The 20,488-nt window shown below is 37.1% G+C and overlaps 4 protein-coding genes across 9 annotated transcripts; 2 read left to right on the forward strand and 2 right to left on the reverse strand.

Moving 5' to 3' along the window:
* Positions 1-247: 247 nt before the first annotated feature.
* Positions 248-1,023, reverse strand: LOC116174301 (ubiquitin-related modifier 1). The gene is made up of 5 exons (XM_031492199.1): positions 881-1,023; positions 757-830; positions 627-708; positions 529-577; positions 248-474 (listed from the first exon to the last, which is right to left on the reverse strand). The coding sequence occupies exons 1-5, from the start codon at positions 916-918 to the stop codon at positions 406-408; spliced, it is 312 nt and encodes a 103-aa protein (XP_031348059.1). The 5' UTR covers positions 919-1,023; the 3' UTR covers positions 248-405.
* A 25-nt stretch (positions 1,024-1,048) lies between these two features.
* Positions 1,049-2,399, forward strand: LOC116174300 (2-oxoglutarate and iron-dependent oxygenase domain-containing protein 3-like). Its single transcript, XM_031492198.1, has 3 exons — positions 1,049-1,339; positions 1,390-1,978; positions 2,030-2,399. Exons 1-3 carry the CDS (start codon positions 1,278-1,280, stop codon positions 2,294-2,296), a joined length of 918 nt encoding a protein of 305 aa, XP_031348058.1. The 5' UTR covers positions 1,049-1,277; the 3' UTR covers positions 2,297-2,399.
* A 604-nt stretch (positions 2,400-3,003) lies between these two features.
* On the reverse strand, positions 3,004-8,924 carry LOC116173766 (armadillo repeat-containing protein 8-like). Of its 3 annotated transcripts, none has more exons than XM_031491448.1 (7): positions 8,715-8,924; positions 7,770-8,591; positions 7,553-7,722; positions 7,248-7,358; positions 4,027-4,247; positions 3,297-3,974; positions 3,004-3,249 (listed from the first exon to the last, which is right to left on the reverse strand). In XM_031491448.1, the coding sequence occupies exons 1-7, from the start codon at positions 8,748-8,750 to the stop codon at positions 3,185-3,187; spliced, it is 2,103 nt and encodes a 700-aa protein (XP_031347308.1). In that variant the 5' UTR covers positions 8,751-8,924; the 3' UTR covers positions 3,004-3,184. The 3 variants fall into 3 exon arrangements, with proteins under 3 accessions (XP_031347308.1, XP_031347309.1, XP_031347310.1); XM_031491449.1 differs by having other exon boundaries at positions 3,004-3,247; positions 3,293-3,974; positions 8,715-8,923; XM_031491450.1 differs by lacking the exon at positions 7,248-7,358.
* A 2,476-nt stretch (positions 8,925-11,400) lies between these two features.
* Positions 11,401-19,250, forward strand: LOC116173173 (zinc finger CCCH domain-containing protein 18). 4 transcript variants are annotated; one of them, XM_031490489.1, is made up of 11 exons: positions 11,415-11,556; positions 11,615-11,858; positions 12,948-13,610; positions 14,599-14,798; positions 15,685-16,000; positions 16,612-16,882; positions 16,930-17,131; positions 17,326-17,489; positions 17,549-17,736; positions 18,424-18,642; positions 18,692-19,250. In XM_031490489.1, the coding sequence occupies exons 3-11, from the start codon at positions 12,962-12,964 to the stop codon at positions 18,994-18,996; spliced, it is 2,514 nt and encodes an 837-aa protein (XP_031346349.1). In that variant the 5' UTR covers positions 11,415-11,556; positions 11,615-11,858; positions 12,948-12,961; the 3' UTR covers positions 18,997-19,250. The 4 variants fall into 4 exon arrangements, with proteins under 4 accessions (XP_031346348.1, XP_031346347.1, XP_031346350.1 ...); XM_031490488.1 differs by lacking the exon at positions 11,615-11,858 and having other exon boundaries at positions 11,401-11,556; XM_031490487.1 differs by having other exon boundaries at positions 11,411-11,858.
* The last annotated feature ends 1,238 nt before the right edge of the window (positions 19,251-20,488 follow it).

The raw sequence follows: 20,488 nt of genomic DNA on the forward strand, positions 1-20,488 counted from the left end.
TATATACCTAGTGTAATAGGATGACTACTTTACCGTTTCAGAAATTTAAACTTGTGTGTATCGCTTTACAGCGAACGTGAACAAAAGTATGTCTGGCGATAACAAGCGACAAGAAACGTATTAGGCCGACCGCGGTTGCCACGATCTCTCCGGACCTAAAAGTTGCGTTCGTTCCAAAGACCAAAATTATGAACAGTTTTCTACCAATAATAGTCTACTTATGTAGGTATTGCGGTCAATGGCGTACTTCTCCAAGGTCAAAGGGAGTTTATTTTTTTAATGCCAATCAATAGCTTTCATTGAAGAGTACACTTTTTTGTGTTTGTACAGAGTAAGAGGTTTTAATTCTAAACAATAAGACGTATAACAAACATTTCAATATTTCATATTAAAACTAAATCACTACTATCCGCCGTGAAGAGTGGATATAAACACAATTTCATCATTGGGCTGAATCACATAATTGATTGTGTCCTGCGAAAACACAATAATATAAGCTGAACCACCCTGTAGCTATGTAACACCTACCATAAGTTCCCAATCGACATCATTAATTAAAACGAGTATACCCGGCCTCCTAAATCAAATTCATATAAGAAAAAAATTAATACTTTTCAATCACTTACACTGAATTGTCTTGTATAAATAACTCGGGTCTTTCCTTTAATAAATTATCCTGTATCCATTTGAGTAGATCTGAGATTTGCCCTATACATAAGAACTTACTTAAACATACAGAATGCGGTTTCAACTTACACTTGGTAATTTCTTGTACAGGTAATGAAATCGCAAAGTTTTTCTTGTTACCAAACAGCAATTCGGCACCTCCCCTGCAAATTTAAGGAATATTTAGGAAATGATAACAATAGGCTTTACCCACCCGAATCCTATGCTAATTGGCAATGTATCAACAGACATACCTTTCCTATTAAATCAAAAAAGGCCAAAACTCAGGAGAGAAATTAAAATTCAATACCTAACCTAAAAATTGTACATGTTTACTTGTGTCTAAATTCACGTCCCGGGGACTTAGACTAGCATCTAAAAGTAAACGTGACCCTCTTCACCGTATGAGCTCTCAAAATTTTAAAATCAGGAATTATGTGTAAATTAATACATATTTAAATTCTGTTTGAGGATAATTACTTTTGACATTATTAAATTTACCTAAAAAGCATAATTAATTTATTCAGTTTCTCAATATGGCTGCGTCATCGTATGAAAAGCTAGTGCTGATTTAAAAGTCCACTTGTAGTCACTCTGTGCTCGAAGTCCGCATGGCAGTGGCAACCAAAAAGATAAAAGAAAAGGAGGCAAAGATCCCAAATGCAAAACCTGAGTATGCTGAATGTGTCACTAAAAATCAATCCTTTAATGACCTTTCAATAGGAAGCTTAGTTTCGGATTCCTTTCACAACAACGAATATGGAGCCGTTTCGTAGTGATTCTCGGTGTTATAACGTACATTTGGTACACGGCTAAAGATGGAAAGGAAACGCCTCTCGCCAAACAGAAAGATGTTGTGCAGCGCCGAGGGCAAGTTTTCGAATGTGACTCCAATTATCTAACGGAAGTAAAGCAGTTTGCCAATTGCGAACCGAAGAAGTGTGGTCGTTACATTTCCGATAAGATAGTAACAACCAATGAAGTGGAGGTTTTATTGAAAATTGCAAAACGGGGTTTTGCTTTAGGCAGTTCCGACCGTGGCGTGTCTATTTTAGATTTACATTCCGGAGCTCTCTCCTTCGGAGAGCAGTTAGTTAATATACATTCCTTTGTCGAGTCCAAAAATATATTGAATCCGGCAGACTTGGCCGTCTATAAGATTGTTAAAGCTAAAATCCAGCATGCAATTGCAGAAACATTCCAAATCGGTATTAATCAACTGCAAATCGCGCATCCCACTTTCTTTTCTAGGGTGACGAATTTAGACCCTAAAACTGTGCACAACGAGTATTGGCATGTACACGTGGATGAGGTGGTATCTTACGCCGTTTAAACACTAAGATTATCCAGATGTTTGTTTTAGGATGTCAACAAATCATTTCACTATACCTCCGTATTATATCTTGCTGATTACGGAAGAGAATTTGCAGGTGGGCGACTAACATTTTTGGATACTCAAAAGACTAACGTTACTCTTGAACCTCGTAAGGGAAGGGTGGTAATGTTTACTTCGGGACGTGAAAATACGCATCATGTGGAACGTGTTGCTTCCGGTACTCGATATGCAATGACAGTTTCATTTAGTTGTGATGTTAAAAAAGCGATAAAAGATCCGGTTACACCTAAATAGTATTGTTATTTACTGTAGTTTTACGCACTGTTTTGTTATTTGTGAGTGTGAGTGAATTGTAACATGTTTGGTAAAATATACAAGTAGTAAGGTAGCATTTTAATTCAGATTCCTTTTGAACAAGAACATTGAATAGGACTTAAATAGTTCTAGTAGGCCCGCGACGAGCAGAGATGGCTCTGAAAATCTCCAGGCAGGCCTAAAAATGTCTTGTTAGCTTTACAGAGGACCTAAAGAGACCTTAGAATGGAGAACAGGCAAGGCTTTTGAAGATATCTAGAAGAACCTGAATTCTATTGCTCTGCAACACCCTCAAGAGTTCTAGAAAATGTGAAGTCAAAGCTCTACACCCTTTCTAGGGTTTTCGGGTGCTCTAGATAAAAAATATACTTTTGAAAGAATACGTCGTCTAGTATAAAAACAGTCGCAAGTAGCCGCCCACTGCAAGACCACTAATGTCTTTTTCTTCGCATGGGCTAGATAGAGATGAAATAATATAATAGTATAATTTGTGCTTGTGTGTTGAATACCGACTGCAAACTAAAGGGATTTTAGGTACGTCAGAACTCGAAAATTAAACAAGCCATTCTGCCCAAAAGATTTTTTAACCCCTTTGGAAGAAATATTTGTTTCGATCCACCCAATTTCTTTTCTACACACTTATGTTGCACTCTGTAGTACAATAAATATCTTGACAATTAATAAAATTGTAATAATAAATCTTTTATATCAAATATTGTTTTGAGTTACAATCACAAAATACATTTAAAAAATATTTACAACACATCAAGTGTATAATTATACATAACCTACAATTCGCACTATATAACTGAAATAAATTACTAACAAGAATTTTTATAAAAAGGTACGTCATGTTTTTCCTATCTTTCACGGATCAGACTTACAACAGTGGCTTAGTATTCTGGAAAATGCACCAGCGCCATTTTTACCCTGTAAAATATGATGTCAAGCAAAAATTCCCAAAGAACGTCTTACTTATCATATAGAAGATTGTCGGGAGTTGTAGAAAGTTGATTGAGTATGTTTACAACGCCCATCTCTCTTAGTCGTAGTTGGCGCTCGGCGGCGCCAGGTTCTTCCTGTCGGATGAGATTAGTGATGCAGTAAATTGCAGCGATTTGCAAACGTGTAGAAGGATGAGTCATATAGTCGGTTAATTTTTTTAAAACGTCATCATTGGCCATAATATGGTCCTTGGCTCGTTCGCCGTCGGCAATATTCGTCAAAATACAAAGCGCCTGTTCTTTAACGTCGGGCGAATGCGGGCCCTCCAGCACCAGTACGACAGCCTGCATCACCTGGGGCCCATGAAGCGTCATCATAGCGTCCGTATGGGCACGGGGCGACACTAGGTTCCTCAGTAACCCCAATGTTTTCATCAATATCCTTGTATCCGAATCGGCTAAGAGACGAAATATCTGATCGGTTCCTAAAGCAGTTAGTATTTGTGACTTGACGCGCTGCTCCGCTTGAAAAGCGAGATTCATTAAGGCCCACACTCCGTTTAGCCGTAGAGCAGGTTCGTTTCTTGTCGTTAACGTTGCCAGCAACTGTACTGCTCCCTGCTGTAACATAGGCTCTTTTGCAGGTGAAAATTCCAGTAGTAAATTACACAATGTGGAAGACGCGGCGCTTAGTAGTTCAAGAGGGGGTGAACCTAAACAAATATAGTAATAATTAAATGGCACTTCAAGTTCCGCAATGACTACCTGTAAGTAGAGCCATTAAAGGACGCCACACGGAATGATCTTGAAACGTTGTGCGTAACTGTTGAACTGATCTGCTTAAGGAATGTAGGCAACGTATAGCCGCTAATCTAACACCTTCGTTTGGATCACCCAAACCGTCCACTACTCTCTCCATTAGTCTGTTCGTCTCGATAATACGTTTTCGTATGTCCTCATCATTGGCTCCCAGAGATGCGAAAGCTCTAAAAATTGAACAGTGTATAGTTACGAGTTTTACACAAACATATCAAGGTAGGCGGGATGGAAATGAAAAAATTGCGCATGTGGTGGAATGCAATTTGATGATCCGCTTTATTTTGATTTATAATTGCAAATTTAAATTAAGCGTAAAGGGTTAGGGGACATCTGGATATAATTGCGGGTTGTTATTGAAAAAGTTTATCTCCGGTCAGGGCGATAAGAGTTCATTATCACTGCCTAAAGTTAATTACTTTTAGATAAGGAGTACAGGTGTTCAGTTATTCAAAGATGCGCTTTAATTTTGATGAAGGTGGAAAAGAAGGTGAAGAAGACGGGAAACGGATCTTTTTTGGTTAAGCTTTTTGTTCAGGGTGCATTTTTAGTGTCTGCCATAATCCAGCTTGTTTTTAAAAGACGGTCAGTCTTTGAGATTATAAAAATCTGTTATAGAAGAAAGTTAGTGACGTCGTTATAAAAGTGAACGTTAAGCTGAAGCGTTGTTCACGTTTACGAAGTAGTCTAAGTGTGTCTTTTGAGGAGTTATCGCTTACGTGAAGCCTTTCTGTAAGGTTGTCCTAGAAAGTCGCCTATGCCTTTATTTGGTTTTCTACCAAACGGTCGCTAACCTTTAGACCTTTAACGCCACCTTCAAATTGACACTAGAAAACTGCCATATGAGATTTTACATTGAGTCGAGTTAGAATCGATCCTATATGGCTAACAAAAATTGAGTATTACCCTTGAAAATAAAATATAACGCCACAAAAAATGAACATTGACCTCGAAAATGAAATATGACACGACAACAAATTGGAAACATTGGCCTGATGATCTTAAAAATGGAATGACACCGCAAGAAATAAAGTTATTGACCTTTGATAACCTTGAAAATGAAATACGGCACCACAAAATGCGATCTTGAACGGCAACCAACCTTCGCCCTTTGAACGACGACCAACCTGTGGACTTTGCGCGGCGAGTGAACTTTGAACTTCGGCCAACCTTTGGATTTTGAACGGCGACCAACCTTTGAACTTCCTCATCAGAAAGATTTAGCCTTATCGAATTATACATGGAATTTAATTAGAATAAGTCGTGATTTTATAAAAGTCAACAAAGTCGGACTTTCTTTTTTAATTCGCTTAAAAATTAAAAATTATTTATTTAGAACGCACGGGCATTAAGCAGTTGATTGAGGGAGACGCTGCACGATTGTCAGATGATTTCGGTTGCCATAATGGCATCGGATATTTGAATTCGGGGTAAATAATGCAAATTGTTCTCATTGGAAAGTTTGAATTAATTCGCGAATTAAATCACTGACCTTAATTCGCGCCAACCCTGATTTCTCTCTTGAGTGCGGGAGATATAAACTCCGAGTAAAAATTAAGGTCCAAGGTCATTATTTGAGTGATAACTATAGCACCTTTTTTCGGGGCGGACGACCAAACAAGGTCTTGATTTACTTCTCACTTTGACATTCTTGGAGAAAGGGAAGAGGTTGCCCCTAGGTCCATGACTGATCAAACAACTCATTTTCGGAAATCACCACTAGAGGGGGAAATGATTAAGGGTGAATGACGGAACGGACCTCTGTGTTTCACCTTGACCTACTTTAAGAGATCACCGCCAAGTACCGAACGACCTTTGAACTTCTACTTGACCTATGTGGCACCGCAAAAAAATGGGGTCGTTGACCTTTGGTAACCTTGACAGTGAAATTTATATGATAACACAAAAAATGGGCTGAAGACCTTGAAAGCGAATGACCTTGAGCATCACCTGAGGTACTTTCCACAGTCATCGTCACGTGGCGTTTGAAGTTTACTATAACTTGCTTTCCAAGATAAACGCCATGTGTCGACCGACCTTGAACTACGCCAGGTTCGACCTTGCACATTCCAGTTTCCATACCATACAGCATTTTTTTAACTTTTTTAGAATTTTGTTCTGAGCGCACATGCACCCATGTGTTGTACAATTTTTTTGAATTATTGAATCTTATTTAGAATTTTAGGGTACACAAAATTTGAAGTAGTTTTACCCCAAGGAGAAAATCACTGTATAATTTTGGTGTACACTACTAGAATTTTTTTTAATTTTCTGAAATTTTTCTAGAATTTTTTTTAATTTTCTGAAATTTTTCTAGAATTTTTTTTGATTTTCTGGAATTTTTTTATTTTCTAGAGTGTTCTAGTTGTTTTAGAACTTTTCCTGAATTTTCAAAATTTTTTTAGAATGGTAGTGTGCACAAAATTAGAAGTGCTTTTACCCCGAGAACAAAATCACTGTAGAATTTTGGTATACACTACTAGCATTTTGGAAAATTTTCTGGAATTTTCTTACAATTTGTCTAGAATTGTTTAGAATTTTCTATAATTTTTTAGAATTTATTCCAAACGCACATGCACACACAATTATTGTTTTATACAATTTTTAGAATTTTCCAGAATTTTTTAGAATTTTGTTTACAATCAGTGTACACTGTGGATTTTGTTTAAAATTTTTGAGAATTTTCTAGAATTTTTTTATTTGCTAAACCTTTTCTAGACTATTTTAAAATGTTGTTTAGAATTTTAGTTTACACAAAATTAGAGTGGTTTTACCCCGAGAAGAAAATGACTGTAGAATTTTGGTGTACTAGACTACTATTTTGGATAATTTTCTGGGATTTTTTAGTATTTTTTATACTTTTCTACGATTTTTTTATTTTCTAGGGTGTTCTAGAGTTTTTTTAGAACTTTTCTCAAATTTTCTAGAATTTTTTGGGGTGCTAAGTTACCGGCAGATTTGTAAGCAATGGTTCCATAGAGCATTCTGCAACAGTGCAGGTACCAAAGACACCTATAGGTAGGTATTACATATAATAATGTATATGAAATAGTCGGTTGGCACATTAAACCATACCCTAAAAACCTTTTGGGGGTAATTTTGAATTGCTCTAAAATGACAAACTGAATCGCTTCAACAGAATCAAATACATAAACAAAATGTCGGCTAACCTAACATGCCTGTGTTGACCAGATTCTCCATCCCAACCGATCAAAAGCCTGTTCGTTTCAATAAGTCTTTTACGTATGTCCTCGTCATTGGCGGCCAAAGAAGCATACGCACTAAAAAAATTCAATAACATAGTGAATACCACGAATCAATTTGTCATTTTAGAGTGCTCCCGGGAGCTTCAAGGAGAGTAAAAACGTGCAATACTTTCCATTCGTAAATCTGGAGCACTCTCACGTTCGAAATTAAACAAAAGATCCCTGGAGTGCTTTAAAATGACAAATGGAAATTGGAAAAGTCGCACTACCTGAATGCCGCCTGTCTGGCCAACACGTTGTTCGAATTCAACAGCGAATCCGCTAACGCTCCAATTAACTGATTACTAATGGCGGTGGTCTGCTGCAGCTCACTGTCGACTTCGGTAAGGTACGCTAATGTATTTGCTGCGGCTGCTCTGTGAGGAGTCGAATGCTCAATCTACAATAAATAATTCGGTGACTAAGCAATTCATATTTCCAACTCGCCTGACACAACCGAACCAAGCAAGGTAACGTTCTAAAAGTTATCACAGCATCGTACGCCATTATTGCACCTGCTCGATGTAAATTTGTTAAACATCTAGCAGCTTCCAGTTGCATGTCAATAGGTTTATCCCTAGAGAGTAAACGTGCCAAAATAGTAATCACTTTCGTGTCCTTATATGATGTGTTTGTAATCTCCTCCGCGACCGCTCGATTTTCGAACGCCATAGCGGCTAAACATGTTAACGTAGGGACACGCACAGCCGTATGACAAATGCTCAGCATATTTGTGAGCACTTGTGCCGCACCGGCTAAACGTAAAGCGTTTTGTTCCGATGCCCCCTTGCATAACGAACTCAATATACTAGCGACGCACGATTGTCGTAAAATATTTTCTTCCGGTTCTGCAAAACTTAACAATTTCTGTAGATGTCTGTGTGAGTAGACTGTTTGAAATCGGCCGGTATCTTGTTGAGAAAGTGTTCGTAGACAACATAAACACGCGTCTATCAATAAAGGATCATTTTCTTCCAAAAGATCCAGTAAAAGTGGAACTGTTCCACAGTTAATTAGCAGCTCTACATGTTCCCCGGTTCCTTTCGCTAACGATCCTATTGTAACTACAGATTCTAATCGAATTGCGGCTTTCCTATTCCTGTCCTTTAATAGCTGTATCAGTCGTGGTACAATGCCTTGAGCTATAACACTTTCCTTTTGACGATTGGAGCCGATGACAGAATTTTTGATACATATGAGGGAAGTAAGGCATTTATCTGGGTCTGATGAGTACAAGTCGTCTATATATGATCGAGAGTGTTCCACATCCTAAAAAAGGTAAAGTTATCAAAACCACCCACACATAAGCGATTAACTTTTTAAATTACAGCCAAAAAGTTAGCAACTTTTACAGCACTGCTAAAAAAGCCGGGTTATGCAAACGGTACATACCATAAAAGTCATAAAGGGACGAACATCCGACAACATGCTCGCAATTTATAATGTATTTCTTCGTGCGGATTCTTTATAGTTGCGTAGTAATTAAATTAACATCCTTAACGTGTAATTATAATTTAAAAGATTGAGAACGATCATTTTTAATTCTCATCTTTGGTCAGCCACAAACAACGTGAACGCAGGATTGCCAACCAAGTGAACTTAACCTTAAAAATTTGTTTGTATTGGGCGCATTCAATTCACGCCATTGGTTGACGTCTACGGTTAATGTACAGGGTGTAAATCGAAAAGTGGAACATTGGCGTTTAACATGGGAAATTACATTTTCTTTGCGCAAACGTTTCCTAATTATTTTACGCAAAAATACTTCAAATAAAAGTTATAGATATCAATTCTGCTTCTAAATCATGTGAAACGATTATTCTACCTCTTCTTGTACGCGAAAAAATTAATTATAAAGATTCTGTTTTCACGAGTTTTTAGTCTAAGTAGTCATGGACTATGTGTTTCATTTATCATAGTTCGAAAGAAAGCGCCTCATGATTAAGGTAGCAGAATCGTCTGCCATTTTAGGGCTCACTGACAGTCCAAATCTGTGCACAGAAAAACTATGTTTAGTAATGTCTTACCTTAAATACCTTTATGCATTAATAAACGTTAAAAAATCAATCGTTTTTTTTAAATGAGAAGACAATACAATGCAGAACGTGCAATGTTTTGCCACTCGTTTTGCAACTATGGTATATGCATAGTTATAGGTTCATATTTGTATGTATAGACAATAGATCTTGTGGTGGGTTAATGCAATGAGATTTAAGTTTATTTATGCAATTTATTTGTTACGTCACATAAATTTACCTTTTTTTCCTTAATTTAAACATTCCCGTGATGTCAAAACTTTGGGTGCGAATATCTGCAGAACGTAGTGTAGAAGGAAAGTACTCTTAAAGGGCGGCGAGAGATCATCTAAACGAGACACATCTACTGCCGATGTGAAAACTTAATTGTGAATATCTTTAAAAGGGGAAATAAATTACGCATTGCAAGAATAAATTTTGAAAATGGTAGTTTTCACCGACTAAAAATAGATTGGAAAAAAGGAAATGACCAAGAAAAAGAACCAGCCAACAAATTAATATTAAACTGTCTGCCTTGTCTGAAAATGCATTTCACACAAAAAGGATAAGTGGATAACTAAATAAAGAACTCAACGATGCAGATTTGAATTCGCGTCATTTTTAAAAACAATAACACTAACATCATTTAAATCAAACTTAGCACTCAAAGCTCGTTCCATCACATTTTTATAGTCAATAATCTCGAATGAGTATAATAGTGAATAGTAGAAGATAATGTGTTACATTAGTTGATACTAAAGCACAATGAAGTTCAATTACCCACATACCTACCCAATCCATGATTGCAAAAAAACGTTAAGAGCAAGTTGCAAGGCAAAGACTTGTATGGGTTACATGAAGATAACACAACAAGCTAGCTGTAAAAAGGGTGGCTCATGTCATGACTCATGACCTTGGAAATCAAATTCAACGTTTAAAGTAGGTATGAACCAGGCTAAATTGTATGAAATTTGACAACACTATTTCGTTGGCCTATATGATTTTATGTCAGTGTCAGTTATTAGACCCGTGTTTATGGTATGTTATCATGTTTTATTGTATCGAAACTGAAAATTGTGTTATTACAAGTTTATCGCGATTCTCTGTGTTATTCAAATAATTATTGTTGCTAATTTTTAAAGTGGTTTTGTGGGGGACTTATTGCAAATGATCTAGCCTACAAATTAAACGCTGTTGTTGTAAAAACACTTTTTCTTCAAAAATAAAGCTACAATGTGTACTATGTCATTTTAGTAGTGTAAATTTATGTCTAATGGTTTTAAAATTAATTTTAGATGCCTCCTAAATATTGTGTACCCAGCTGCAATAGCAATTATGCTAGCGACATGAAAGAAAATGGTTATGTGGACAAGTTTGGTAATACACAGACTTTTACAATAAAAAACAGAAGTATCTTGAAACCAAACGCAATTCCACGGATTTTCCCAAATCTTCCGAAGTATCTAAACAAGCTAGCACAAGTTCAACTGGAACCGATCTCTTAGAAAGGAGGCAGAAGATTGTAAAAAAATTCAAAGAAAAACAGGCTGCAAAACAGTTACACAGAATTTCTTAATGGTGCCAGTAATCTGCAAAGTAGTCATCCAAAATGTAAAATGAGTGTGGAAACTAATTGTGTGTGTTTATTTTTTAAATTTTGAAAAGTGGTGCAGAGTTTCATCAAGCGTAACAGATCATACAATTATATGTTTACAGACTCTTTGGGTAATTCAAAACAAAAAATTAAGTAACAGAACATACATGTACCTAATAAAATAAGAATAAAGTAAAATTAGTGTAAAAGAAAAAAAGGATTTTTTATTTCAATATTATTGTAAAGAATCTTATTAATTTTATCACACCTGTTAATTACAATTGCTTACAATAAATTTACAACAGTACTGTTTTGTATTGATGCGGTGTTGCCAGCTCTTACAGTAAAGTCTGGTAATTAGGAAGCCGTGATGTGGACCCATCATTATACGTTACACCCTGTATACAATTATATTATAAAAGTCAAATGAATGGTTGAATGTGACAATCAGAATCAAAGTAAAGCGACATCTTTCCCAAGACAAGCGAACTATTGTGGCCATGTCAAATTTGTCTTATTTGTGTCCATTTTATGATAGTTAATAGTGGCATTTAATTCTTCAATTTTGCACTTATATTGTGTGAAAATCAATCAATTTTTAGTGCCACTTGGACGACAAAACAAGGTAAGATCACAAGTCCGTGAAAATGGAAGTGATTTTAAATATTTTCTTCCATGAAAAGCGTTCACCTGTGCGCTACAAAAAGTACACCCATACAGTTTAGTAGTTAAAGTTTAAAATGTATAAAATAAGTAGTAATCAATGTATACAAGTTCATTTCGCGAAAAGACTTCAGTAGTTTGTGTTGTGTTAATTCGAGTATAAATTGATAAAGTTTGGAAAAAATGTATAGTAAGAAGATGAGCAATATTTATGCCAAGTGTTTGTATGGTACTTACTCAACGACAGGGCCCTACAATATACAGGTAAGATTAAACCAGCACGGACCACAACATTTTCAAATTATATTTGACCTCCATTTGCTCCAGTTTTTTTCATTAAAAAACAAAAGACTGGCTGTGGTTTCCCAGGTATTCGGCTTATTGCACATTACAGATTGCGTAGTGTATCACCTTTAAATAGGACCAACTCGTTGGTAGTTTTGGCAAAAAGGCAAATTACCTCATCATCAATGTACAATGACAATTCGTTTTCGAACCTTCGCTCACTGGATAATGGGAGTATGCGAGTCAGAAGCATGTGAAATCATTTTATTTTAATGGCCAATTACATAAAATAATAACAGACCTTGTAAAAGACACATGAACATAGTCCACTGGTATGTAACTGTTCAGTGAGAAGAAAATGTAAAGTAACTTTAGTCTTTTTTACCGCCCGCGCACCAGGAATCTGAATCAAACAATTGATTGTCCGTCTGTCTGTAGCTGTACTCTCATTTCCAGCCATAAAAAGAAGAGCTGAAAAGCTTTGATAAGATTCGCGCATGCGCAGGTGTGGGGTGGTATGTGCTATTACTTTTGAATGAACCAATCGTAACAATAGTGGAAATTATATACATATTTTAGGAAACAATGCCAATAAATCAGTGCAATTGAGCTGATTTTGTATTTATTCCAATAGAATTTATGTTTTGTTTTAGAAATTTTTAATTTTATTTTTGTATTGTTGCTCTTATGCTTCGATTAAACTATTATTAAATTAGTTTATTTTTTTAATAACATACAATTTTTGATATGTACAAGCTAATATTATATGATCATATTTAATAGAAGAAACACCTTCAGGTAGGTACTGGTAATATTAGAGTGTATTTAAGACATGTGTACACTCGAAAAATTGAGTAATCTTGCTTTTGCCAAAATTTTAATATCAGTCTTTTTGCAAACACCCCATTGATATCATGTCACCTAAGGACCTGTTCTACTAACAAGAACCATCAAAGGAAAGTGCACATTATAGTTGCCTAGTCACGAAGTCGCCCTGGGAACCCATCAGCTTAGCTCTCAGTTGATGCACATAAAATGAACTAACATCTGCCTTTATTAAATCGACAGCATATACACTATCAATGGACAGTGACGAATCCCAAGACACTTCATCCGGTAACGATAGTGAAATAGAAACTTACTCCACTAACTCCCGTGATAAGCAATTTACCAAGAAACGTTCGCCGTCGACCAAGTCGTCACAGAGCTCTCGCTCGAGAAGCCGTAGCTCGGAGGCGCAATCTTTAAAGTCCTCTGACAATGAACGCAGTAACCCTCAGTCACCCAGTTCTGTCGACAACGAAGAAGATAACGAAAGGAAACCGCAAACTCCCAAATCTCCGGAAAGTAATGTACAGTCTCCACGATCACCGAACCGTGTACAAACGCCGTCTCCCGAACGTAATCAAACATCGTCGGCGAACTCGTCGCGATCTAACTCGCCTCAACCACATCTAGCTAACAATCATCGATCGCCGAGGCCTAACGGCAACAATGAAGATAGTCAGTCGGGTAAATCGGACAGCAGTCAAAATTCTCGTAAGTCAAAGGTATCACAAGACAAAGACAGTAACTCGTCCGACGAAAGTGTAGCGTCGAGACGATCGCGTGACGCTCACAAGTTGGCCAATCTCGATGACGGTCACACCTCTGATTCCAGTACGTCCAGTGAGGGTTCCAATAGCAGCAAAACAAAAAAGCCCAGCGCACAACAGGAGGATGCGTCTGATGGTAGGTCTTGATTTGCAGAGTTGGACTGATCTTGACTCGGTGACCCAATTTGATTCAGTTTGACTCGGTGTCTATTATTTAAGTTAGTAGATAGATCAACAAAAAATATGAATAAAATTACTACTAAGGCGATTAGTAGACCAGTACAATAAAATAGCCTCCTCCCCCACGGAATACCATGAAAGATACAATTAATTTCTAACTCCTCGCCCGCACCGTCGCCCCCAGATCTCGAAAAAGAGTCGCGCGGGAAAGTTATAGTTTGTACAAACCAATTTATTTCGATGAGACCCTTCATTAGAATACCCTGAAGTACTTGGCACCACCACTAAAGACATGCGTAGACCAAATCTGAAAACCTCTTATCGCAAACGACCAGATGTGCCTACATTTAAATACGCAATCTAGTAAAAATGAATATCATTAATAATTCTGTCTGCTTCTATCACGTGTAGAGAGTACATGCGCACTCTCTTACATCGATGCTTTCCCGCGAGCAGCTGTTACGCTGCGCCCTCTTTCACACGGAATAGTACAGTTGTCGCAATTTTAAAGAGCGTGCGAGAAAGAAACATGTATACTGTTCCGTGTGAAAGAGAACGACGTACTGTAAAAGCTACTAAGAGTGATCTTGACTTAATTTTTTTGGGCAACCCATTTGCGATGTGTTTGTTTACATATTAAGATTGCTAAAAAATCTATTTCACTCGGTAAAAATGGTTGTGTTTCTTATTTCAGTATCGGTTTAATAAACAAAGTAAAATAATCCCCCCCCCTTCTTTTTTAACGTGCCCTACTTTTTGCTTTTAAGAATCTGACAGCCCTACTGCAAGCGTAGATTGTAGTTAAGCTTTTTGTAAAACTCTACCTCTTTAAAGACATATCCTCAGAAACTGAGATACTGAATTAAATTGGGTTTCAGACTAAGGGGCCCAGTCCAATTCTGCTTCTTATAAAGGGGCGTTTCTATTTTGTTTCCGCAATGTAGGCGATGTATCTGAACGAGAAGGTCGGGTAAAAGAATCCCAAACCGAGGAGAATAAAAGGACAGCGTCCGCAAATATAAATATTACACACGAAGATTTGTCAGATGTCTCCGATTTGGAAGATTCAGTCGATCACTCCGATGACGGCACTCAGAAGGACAGCGACGACGCCGTTTCGGACTCTCAGGAAAAAAGAAAGAAGGTGAGGTTGTTTGTTGGAATTCGCTTAGGATTTTCGTCCCTGATTGGTGACCATTTTATGTATCTCAAATTAATTGTGCAAGAGAGTTCCGAAGTAGCGAAAATACTCAAATTTTGAGGTTCGAGAAGCAAATAAAATCAAAACATTTTAATGTTTCTATTCTGGTAGGCCATGGAGCATGTTATCAGATGTTTTCTTTCAGGAAAATGCACTTGGAAATCCGTAGATATTAAATTCTTTTGGTAATGTGTAATTACTTGAAGTGAACATTTTTTTATATTCCAATAGGCTGAATTTTGTAGTTACAATTTCGCCACTTAATACGATTTAATTTACGTCTCTCGCAGTCTCATTAGTTTTTTTTAATGTTAATGTTTTTCTTTGACCCGTAACGGCGACCTCTGTCGGTCAGCACATTTACTTCTGTATCCAAAGGAAGTCTTATTTAGCGTTGCAACTCTGCACTTAAAGAATTTTAAATTTCCTCTTCGGTTTATTCTTTGTATATATGAAAACGCAACTTTTCCAGTTAATAACTGAACATAAAATTTTACACAACACCTTATTTTCTCCCTGCCCCTTATGATTCGAAACGTTAGTTCGAAAACAAGACAACTAATTCAAATTTTTTTAATTGAAATCTTGCAATCTCTTTTCGATTGCTGAGAGACTTCATCTATTTAATTTTTCATAGCTGATTACCAAGCTGTTTCTCACGCCCATCAATGGCGAATTATTTTCAAAATGACTTATTGACGATGGAAAGATAAACACTGTCCTAGGTACTTGGAAGTAGCAAATGCATGTTGGCATTTGTTACTCTACACAACAAGATCCAAATGATCCTGTCATTAGTATTATATATCTGATATTAGTTGAAATTTAGATAATTGAACGAAGCACTCAACGAGAAGACGTCGAAGAGCAGTTAGATTTTGAGGCGGAAGACGGCGAGTGCGCCGAAAATGATAATTTAAAGGAAAAAGACGACAGGGACAAAAATTCTGAACAAGAGTTGGGCGAATTGGACGATGAGGGTAAGATTGAAAAGAAAGATGAGCTGGAGGAGGGCGAATTAACCGATGAAGAAGACGCTCGGCCGGAAGAAACCGAACCGAGACCTGTATGTCGATTCTTTTCACGAGGACAATGTACTTGGGGTGCGAGTTGCAGATTTTTACATCCCGGTGTTACTGACAAAGGTACGTGAAAAGAAACAACTCATAATGTTTGGTTATTGTATCATTGTTGGTTGAGTATCAGTATCAGTATATCAAAAAAATTTCCTCCCTTACAAATAGCATTCTTCTATTTAAAACGATTTCCGTTGCACATGCTTATCTTGAAACTAATTACATAACGCAGCGATAAAGACTCTTGTCACAAAGACTGGAGAAAAACATGAGAGAAACTTTTACAAATACTGCGTAAATAATTCGTAACTGAAAAAATTTAACACGTATAATTTAAATTTACAATAAACAAATCAATTATTTAAACAAAATCAAACATCAAATATGATCGAGATTGTGCTTAATCCCAAATTTTAACCTACATTAACGTTTACAATGAATGAAATTCACATACAGGGTGACCCATCGTTAGGTGCTGAAACCAAAAAAACGTCGCATGGCGTATAACAATATAAAGACCCACAATCTGATGCATGTGATATGTTAATAAGCAGATACTTTAACTGAGTTATTTTTTCAACGACAGAAATTTAATTTGAAGGTTTCCATGGGGAAACGATAGATTGACCAGACTAATGTATCAAAGGAGGGCGTGTCATTTTGAATTTTTCCTCTTTTAGGCAATTATACCATGTTCGACTTGGTGAGACCGGTGGTTCCTGGCGATTATGGTGGAGAACGCATGGTATATAGCGGACGGTCGGATCCCCCTCAAATTGAATCGGCCTGGGAACGTGGTCTAAGGACAGCGAAAGAAATGATGAGAAAATCGATTAAACGAAAAGAGCAAGATATTGACTTTGAGGAGAAGAAAATGAATTTAAGTTTGGCGCAAGAGGAATTTGATAAAGAAAATGGATATTACGCTAAAGCTCCGTCGCCGGAACCGAGGCAAGGCCATTTCTGATTTTACGCAAATTGCTCATTTCTAATTTCAGTCGTTACGTCACTATGAGGCCAGCTGAGTATTCTTCGAGAGCTCCTCATGACGAATATTATGGACGTAGACAAGTAGTGTATGAACCAGATTATGTGCAATATTCACGCGAACGAGTTCGCACGTATCGTGAGGTTCCGGCATACCGTCAACCAGAGTATTACAGTAAGCATGAAGAGGATCCCCAAAGTGTTCATCCCAAGGTGTGTTGGAGAAAACTTTTTAAATGCGCATTATTTACAATTTGCTATTGTGGAACACTTCTTATTCTGTAAATATTTGAACTGCCTTATTGAGGAAGACTCCATGTGCTACTTTTGTAGTTGACATGTTGATAGTGTGTTCAAATATTTTCAAAATAAAAGTAATAAAGGTCTCTTATTCAATATTAATCTAGGTGAAAAGGCCAAAACGGGAGGTTATCGTACAACGGGCAGAGGAGCGTGTAAGTGGTCGAGGTGACGAATGGTCGGATCCTTGGATGCGTTCAAAATCACCCGCAGGCCGGAAAAGCGGAAGAAGGCAGTCGTACAGTTCTGGTTCGAGTTATTCCTCCAGCAGGTAAATCATAAAACAACAGAATCTTTTGGTTTTTTTTTTTGAAATGTATTTTGATTTAGTTCGTCCCGTAGCTCGTCCGGTTCAAGTAAAAGTTCGTACAAGTCTCGAACGCGGCGTAAACGCAGTAGTTCTCGTACACATCGAAGGCAGGTTTCACCATCTGTAATTGTTTCCGAGCGTAAAGCGGCAAACGAGAGAGCAGCTCTTATGAATCCACCTGCACCTCGGAAAAGAGCTCCATCACCAGGTAACCACTTACAACTCTGTTTCACTAGCTTTTTATCTCGAAAATGCACACTTTGTTATCGCTTTTATTCGAGGCATAGTTTTGTTCATGATTACTATGAAGCGGTATACGTGTAAATTTTCCTATGTTGACATGAACAAAATTCAAATTTGAAAATAAAACGTAAAATTCTAAAGAGACCCATTACAGTACCCCCTCGTATTTTTGAAAACGAAGAAAATCTGGTGCAATTTGAAAAACAAATTAAACGGGAGCTTTTTCGTAGGTTAATTGACCTAAACTAATCGAAAAATCCCAAACCTAAGCTAAAAAACCCTAAACTAAAAACCCAAAAAAGAACAAGTAATCAAATATAAACGTGGCGTTCCCAATCGCAGTCTAATTTTACTCTGGACATCACTGGACCAATATTGTTTGAAAAATCTCTCCCCATTTTCTCACGTATCCCTGTTTAGTTCTTCCCAGGCTAGCTGACAGGAGGGATGGTTTTGACTATCCAACTTCTTCGGTTTTTGTTGCAACATTTGGTTGACTGAAGGGTTACCGTGATTGGTATTCGAGACATACTTTTGTTCACGTTCGCTATGAAGCGGTATATGTGTAAATTTTGCTGTGTTGAACAAAGCTCAAATTTGAATCAGGGTTAATTACACTATTTTTACTTACTATGCCTTATTACAATTTAAGGTATGATGAGAGTTGGTGCACAAAATCCTCCTGCCCCCTCCAAGTTCGATCAGTTTGGTCGATCACGTACAAAATTAGTCGCCGCTTTGGCGAGGGTTAAGGGACATTCCTCACGTTCATCATCGGGTTCAAGTTCGGGCTCGAGTTCCAGCGATTCAGAATCGTCAGCGTCGAGCAGTTCTAGTAGTAAAAATGCTAGTCCGCCGAGGCGACCGACAGGTAATTACCTCTTACACGAAAATGTCCTAATGGTCCCTCATTTTTTAAGGTGTAGATTTAGCCATAGCTTTAAAAGCAAAAGCGATCGACGCTTTAAAAAGTGGAACGGAAAAGCGTCAAATAAAATTGAACCTCAAAGGCACGCCAGGAAATAAGAAGGCGGAATTAACGGAATTACCTCGAAAACCGGAAGCGCCGCAGGGTAAAAAGAGAGTGACGATCTCGCCACAGCCTGCCGATCGCGATCCAAAGAATGCTAATAACAAAAAGGCTAGTTCTCGACGAGAAGAGTTACTGAAACAGCTCAAAGCTGTGGAAGACGCAATCGCAAAGAAGAGATCCAAACCCAATTAATAATTAAAATTTATATTTTTTGACGAGTAATACTTTAGTATCGAGATGTGACTATGACTGTACCTCTATTCTCCCGTCACATTGTCAGTCTTTTTTGTGAGTGCCTGCATCATATCACGTTAAAATTTTTTCAACTGACAAAGCGTATGTGAGTATAAATTGTTTAATTTTAACATTGTCGTTAATGTATTTTCCATCAATTTTTTTTTTATTTAAGATGCATTCAATAAAAATTGACTTATTATATAGTTAAACTAATTTTATTCATACACTTTAACTGATAAGGCTTAAACCAAAGGTTAATTCTCATGCTTTAGCAAGATTAGAGCCACGTTGTGAGATGCATAGCTCTACCTGAAAGAGAGCACATGGACACTGGACCTAAATGTGAACCAAGCAAAAAGTAGTATTCACTGTTTTTTTAGATTGTACTTCTCTTTAAAAAAAAGTAGTGAACACTACAATTTAGCTGGAGTTAAAGAGGGAGCTCACCATTTCGGATCTACCGACCAGAGCATTGATAGGATAAGATATGTATTGCAAGTAATCGTAGGCCGGTTCACGCCTGCTCTAATTACAAGAAGAACTGGCAAAAAAAATGTAATAATTTCCTTTTTTGATTTTTTTTAAACTGTTTTACAATTAAATTTAATACATCTTAATCAATACTCTAAAGCATTAATAAATTGTAAAAGATATTCTGTAAATTTTCCCTACAATGAAGCGAGTTAGCAGGTAAGACCCTAAAAACCCTCGTAAAAACCTGATGGCCTAAGTTTCCGAGGTGAAAAATACATTTACAAAGGTTTCACTTTACCGGGAAATCAAGTGATTCATTGCCAGATTGGACTACATCTCAACACTCCTTGCAAGTTTACGGATTATCCTTAATACAACACTCATTAACGATACATATATGGTATGTGGGAGGTTTTATTAGGTAACCAACCCAAAGATGAGAACTTATTAGCTTCATTAATTGCCGTGTGTTCGCCTCAACGAGAGAGGGAAGGACCATGCAATAAGGCCACAATGGATTATATCGACAAAGGAATGAAATCATTAGATAAAGAACCTTATAATGGTAGGCAGAGTTAGCGCTGCGTTACCTCAAACGCGCCACATAAACGGCCAATACGTTTTTGTATGTTAATTTTTGAATGCATAGAAGTACAACAAGTAAAAAAGTAATCGTAAACGATTTACATAAAGCGCATTTCCACTTGCATTCATTTCCCATTTGTAAAATGCAACTTCTGTTAAAATCGTAAAAATCCGGCCACAAATATGAAAGATAGCGTTGCACATGAGCAATCCATTTTTGACATGCTATTTCAATTTCAGTTTATAAGAAGAATTTCATTTCAATGCTTTTCTAAACAAGGAAGTTGGAACTGCGCATGCGCAAACCTAAATTTTGAAACTTAATGTTAGATTTTCCTTTGTTCCAAGCACCAAAGTATCAAATTTACTTCAATGCTTCCATAGATCA

This window comes from Photinus pyralis, unplaced genomic scaffold, assembly GCF_008802855.1.
Source record: "Photinus pyralis isolate 1611_PpyrPB1 unplaced genomic scaffold, Ppyr1.3 Ppyr1.4_LG6, whole genome shotgun sequence".
Lineage (NCBI taxonomy): Eukaryota > Metazoa > Arthropoda > Insecta > Coleoptera > Lampyridae > Photinus > Photinus pyralis.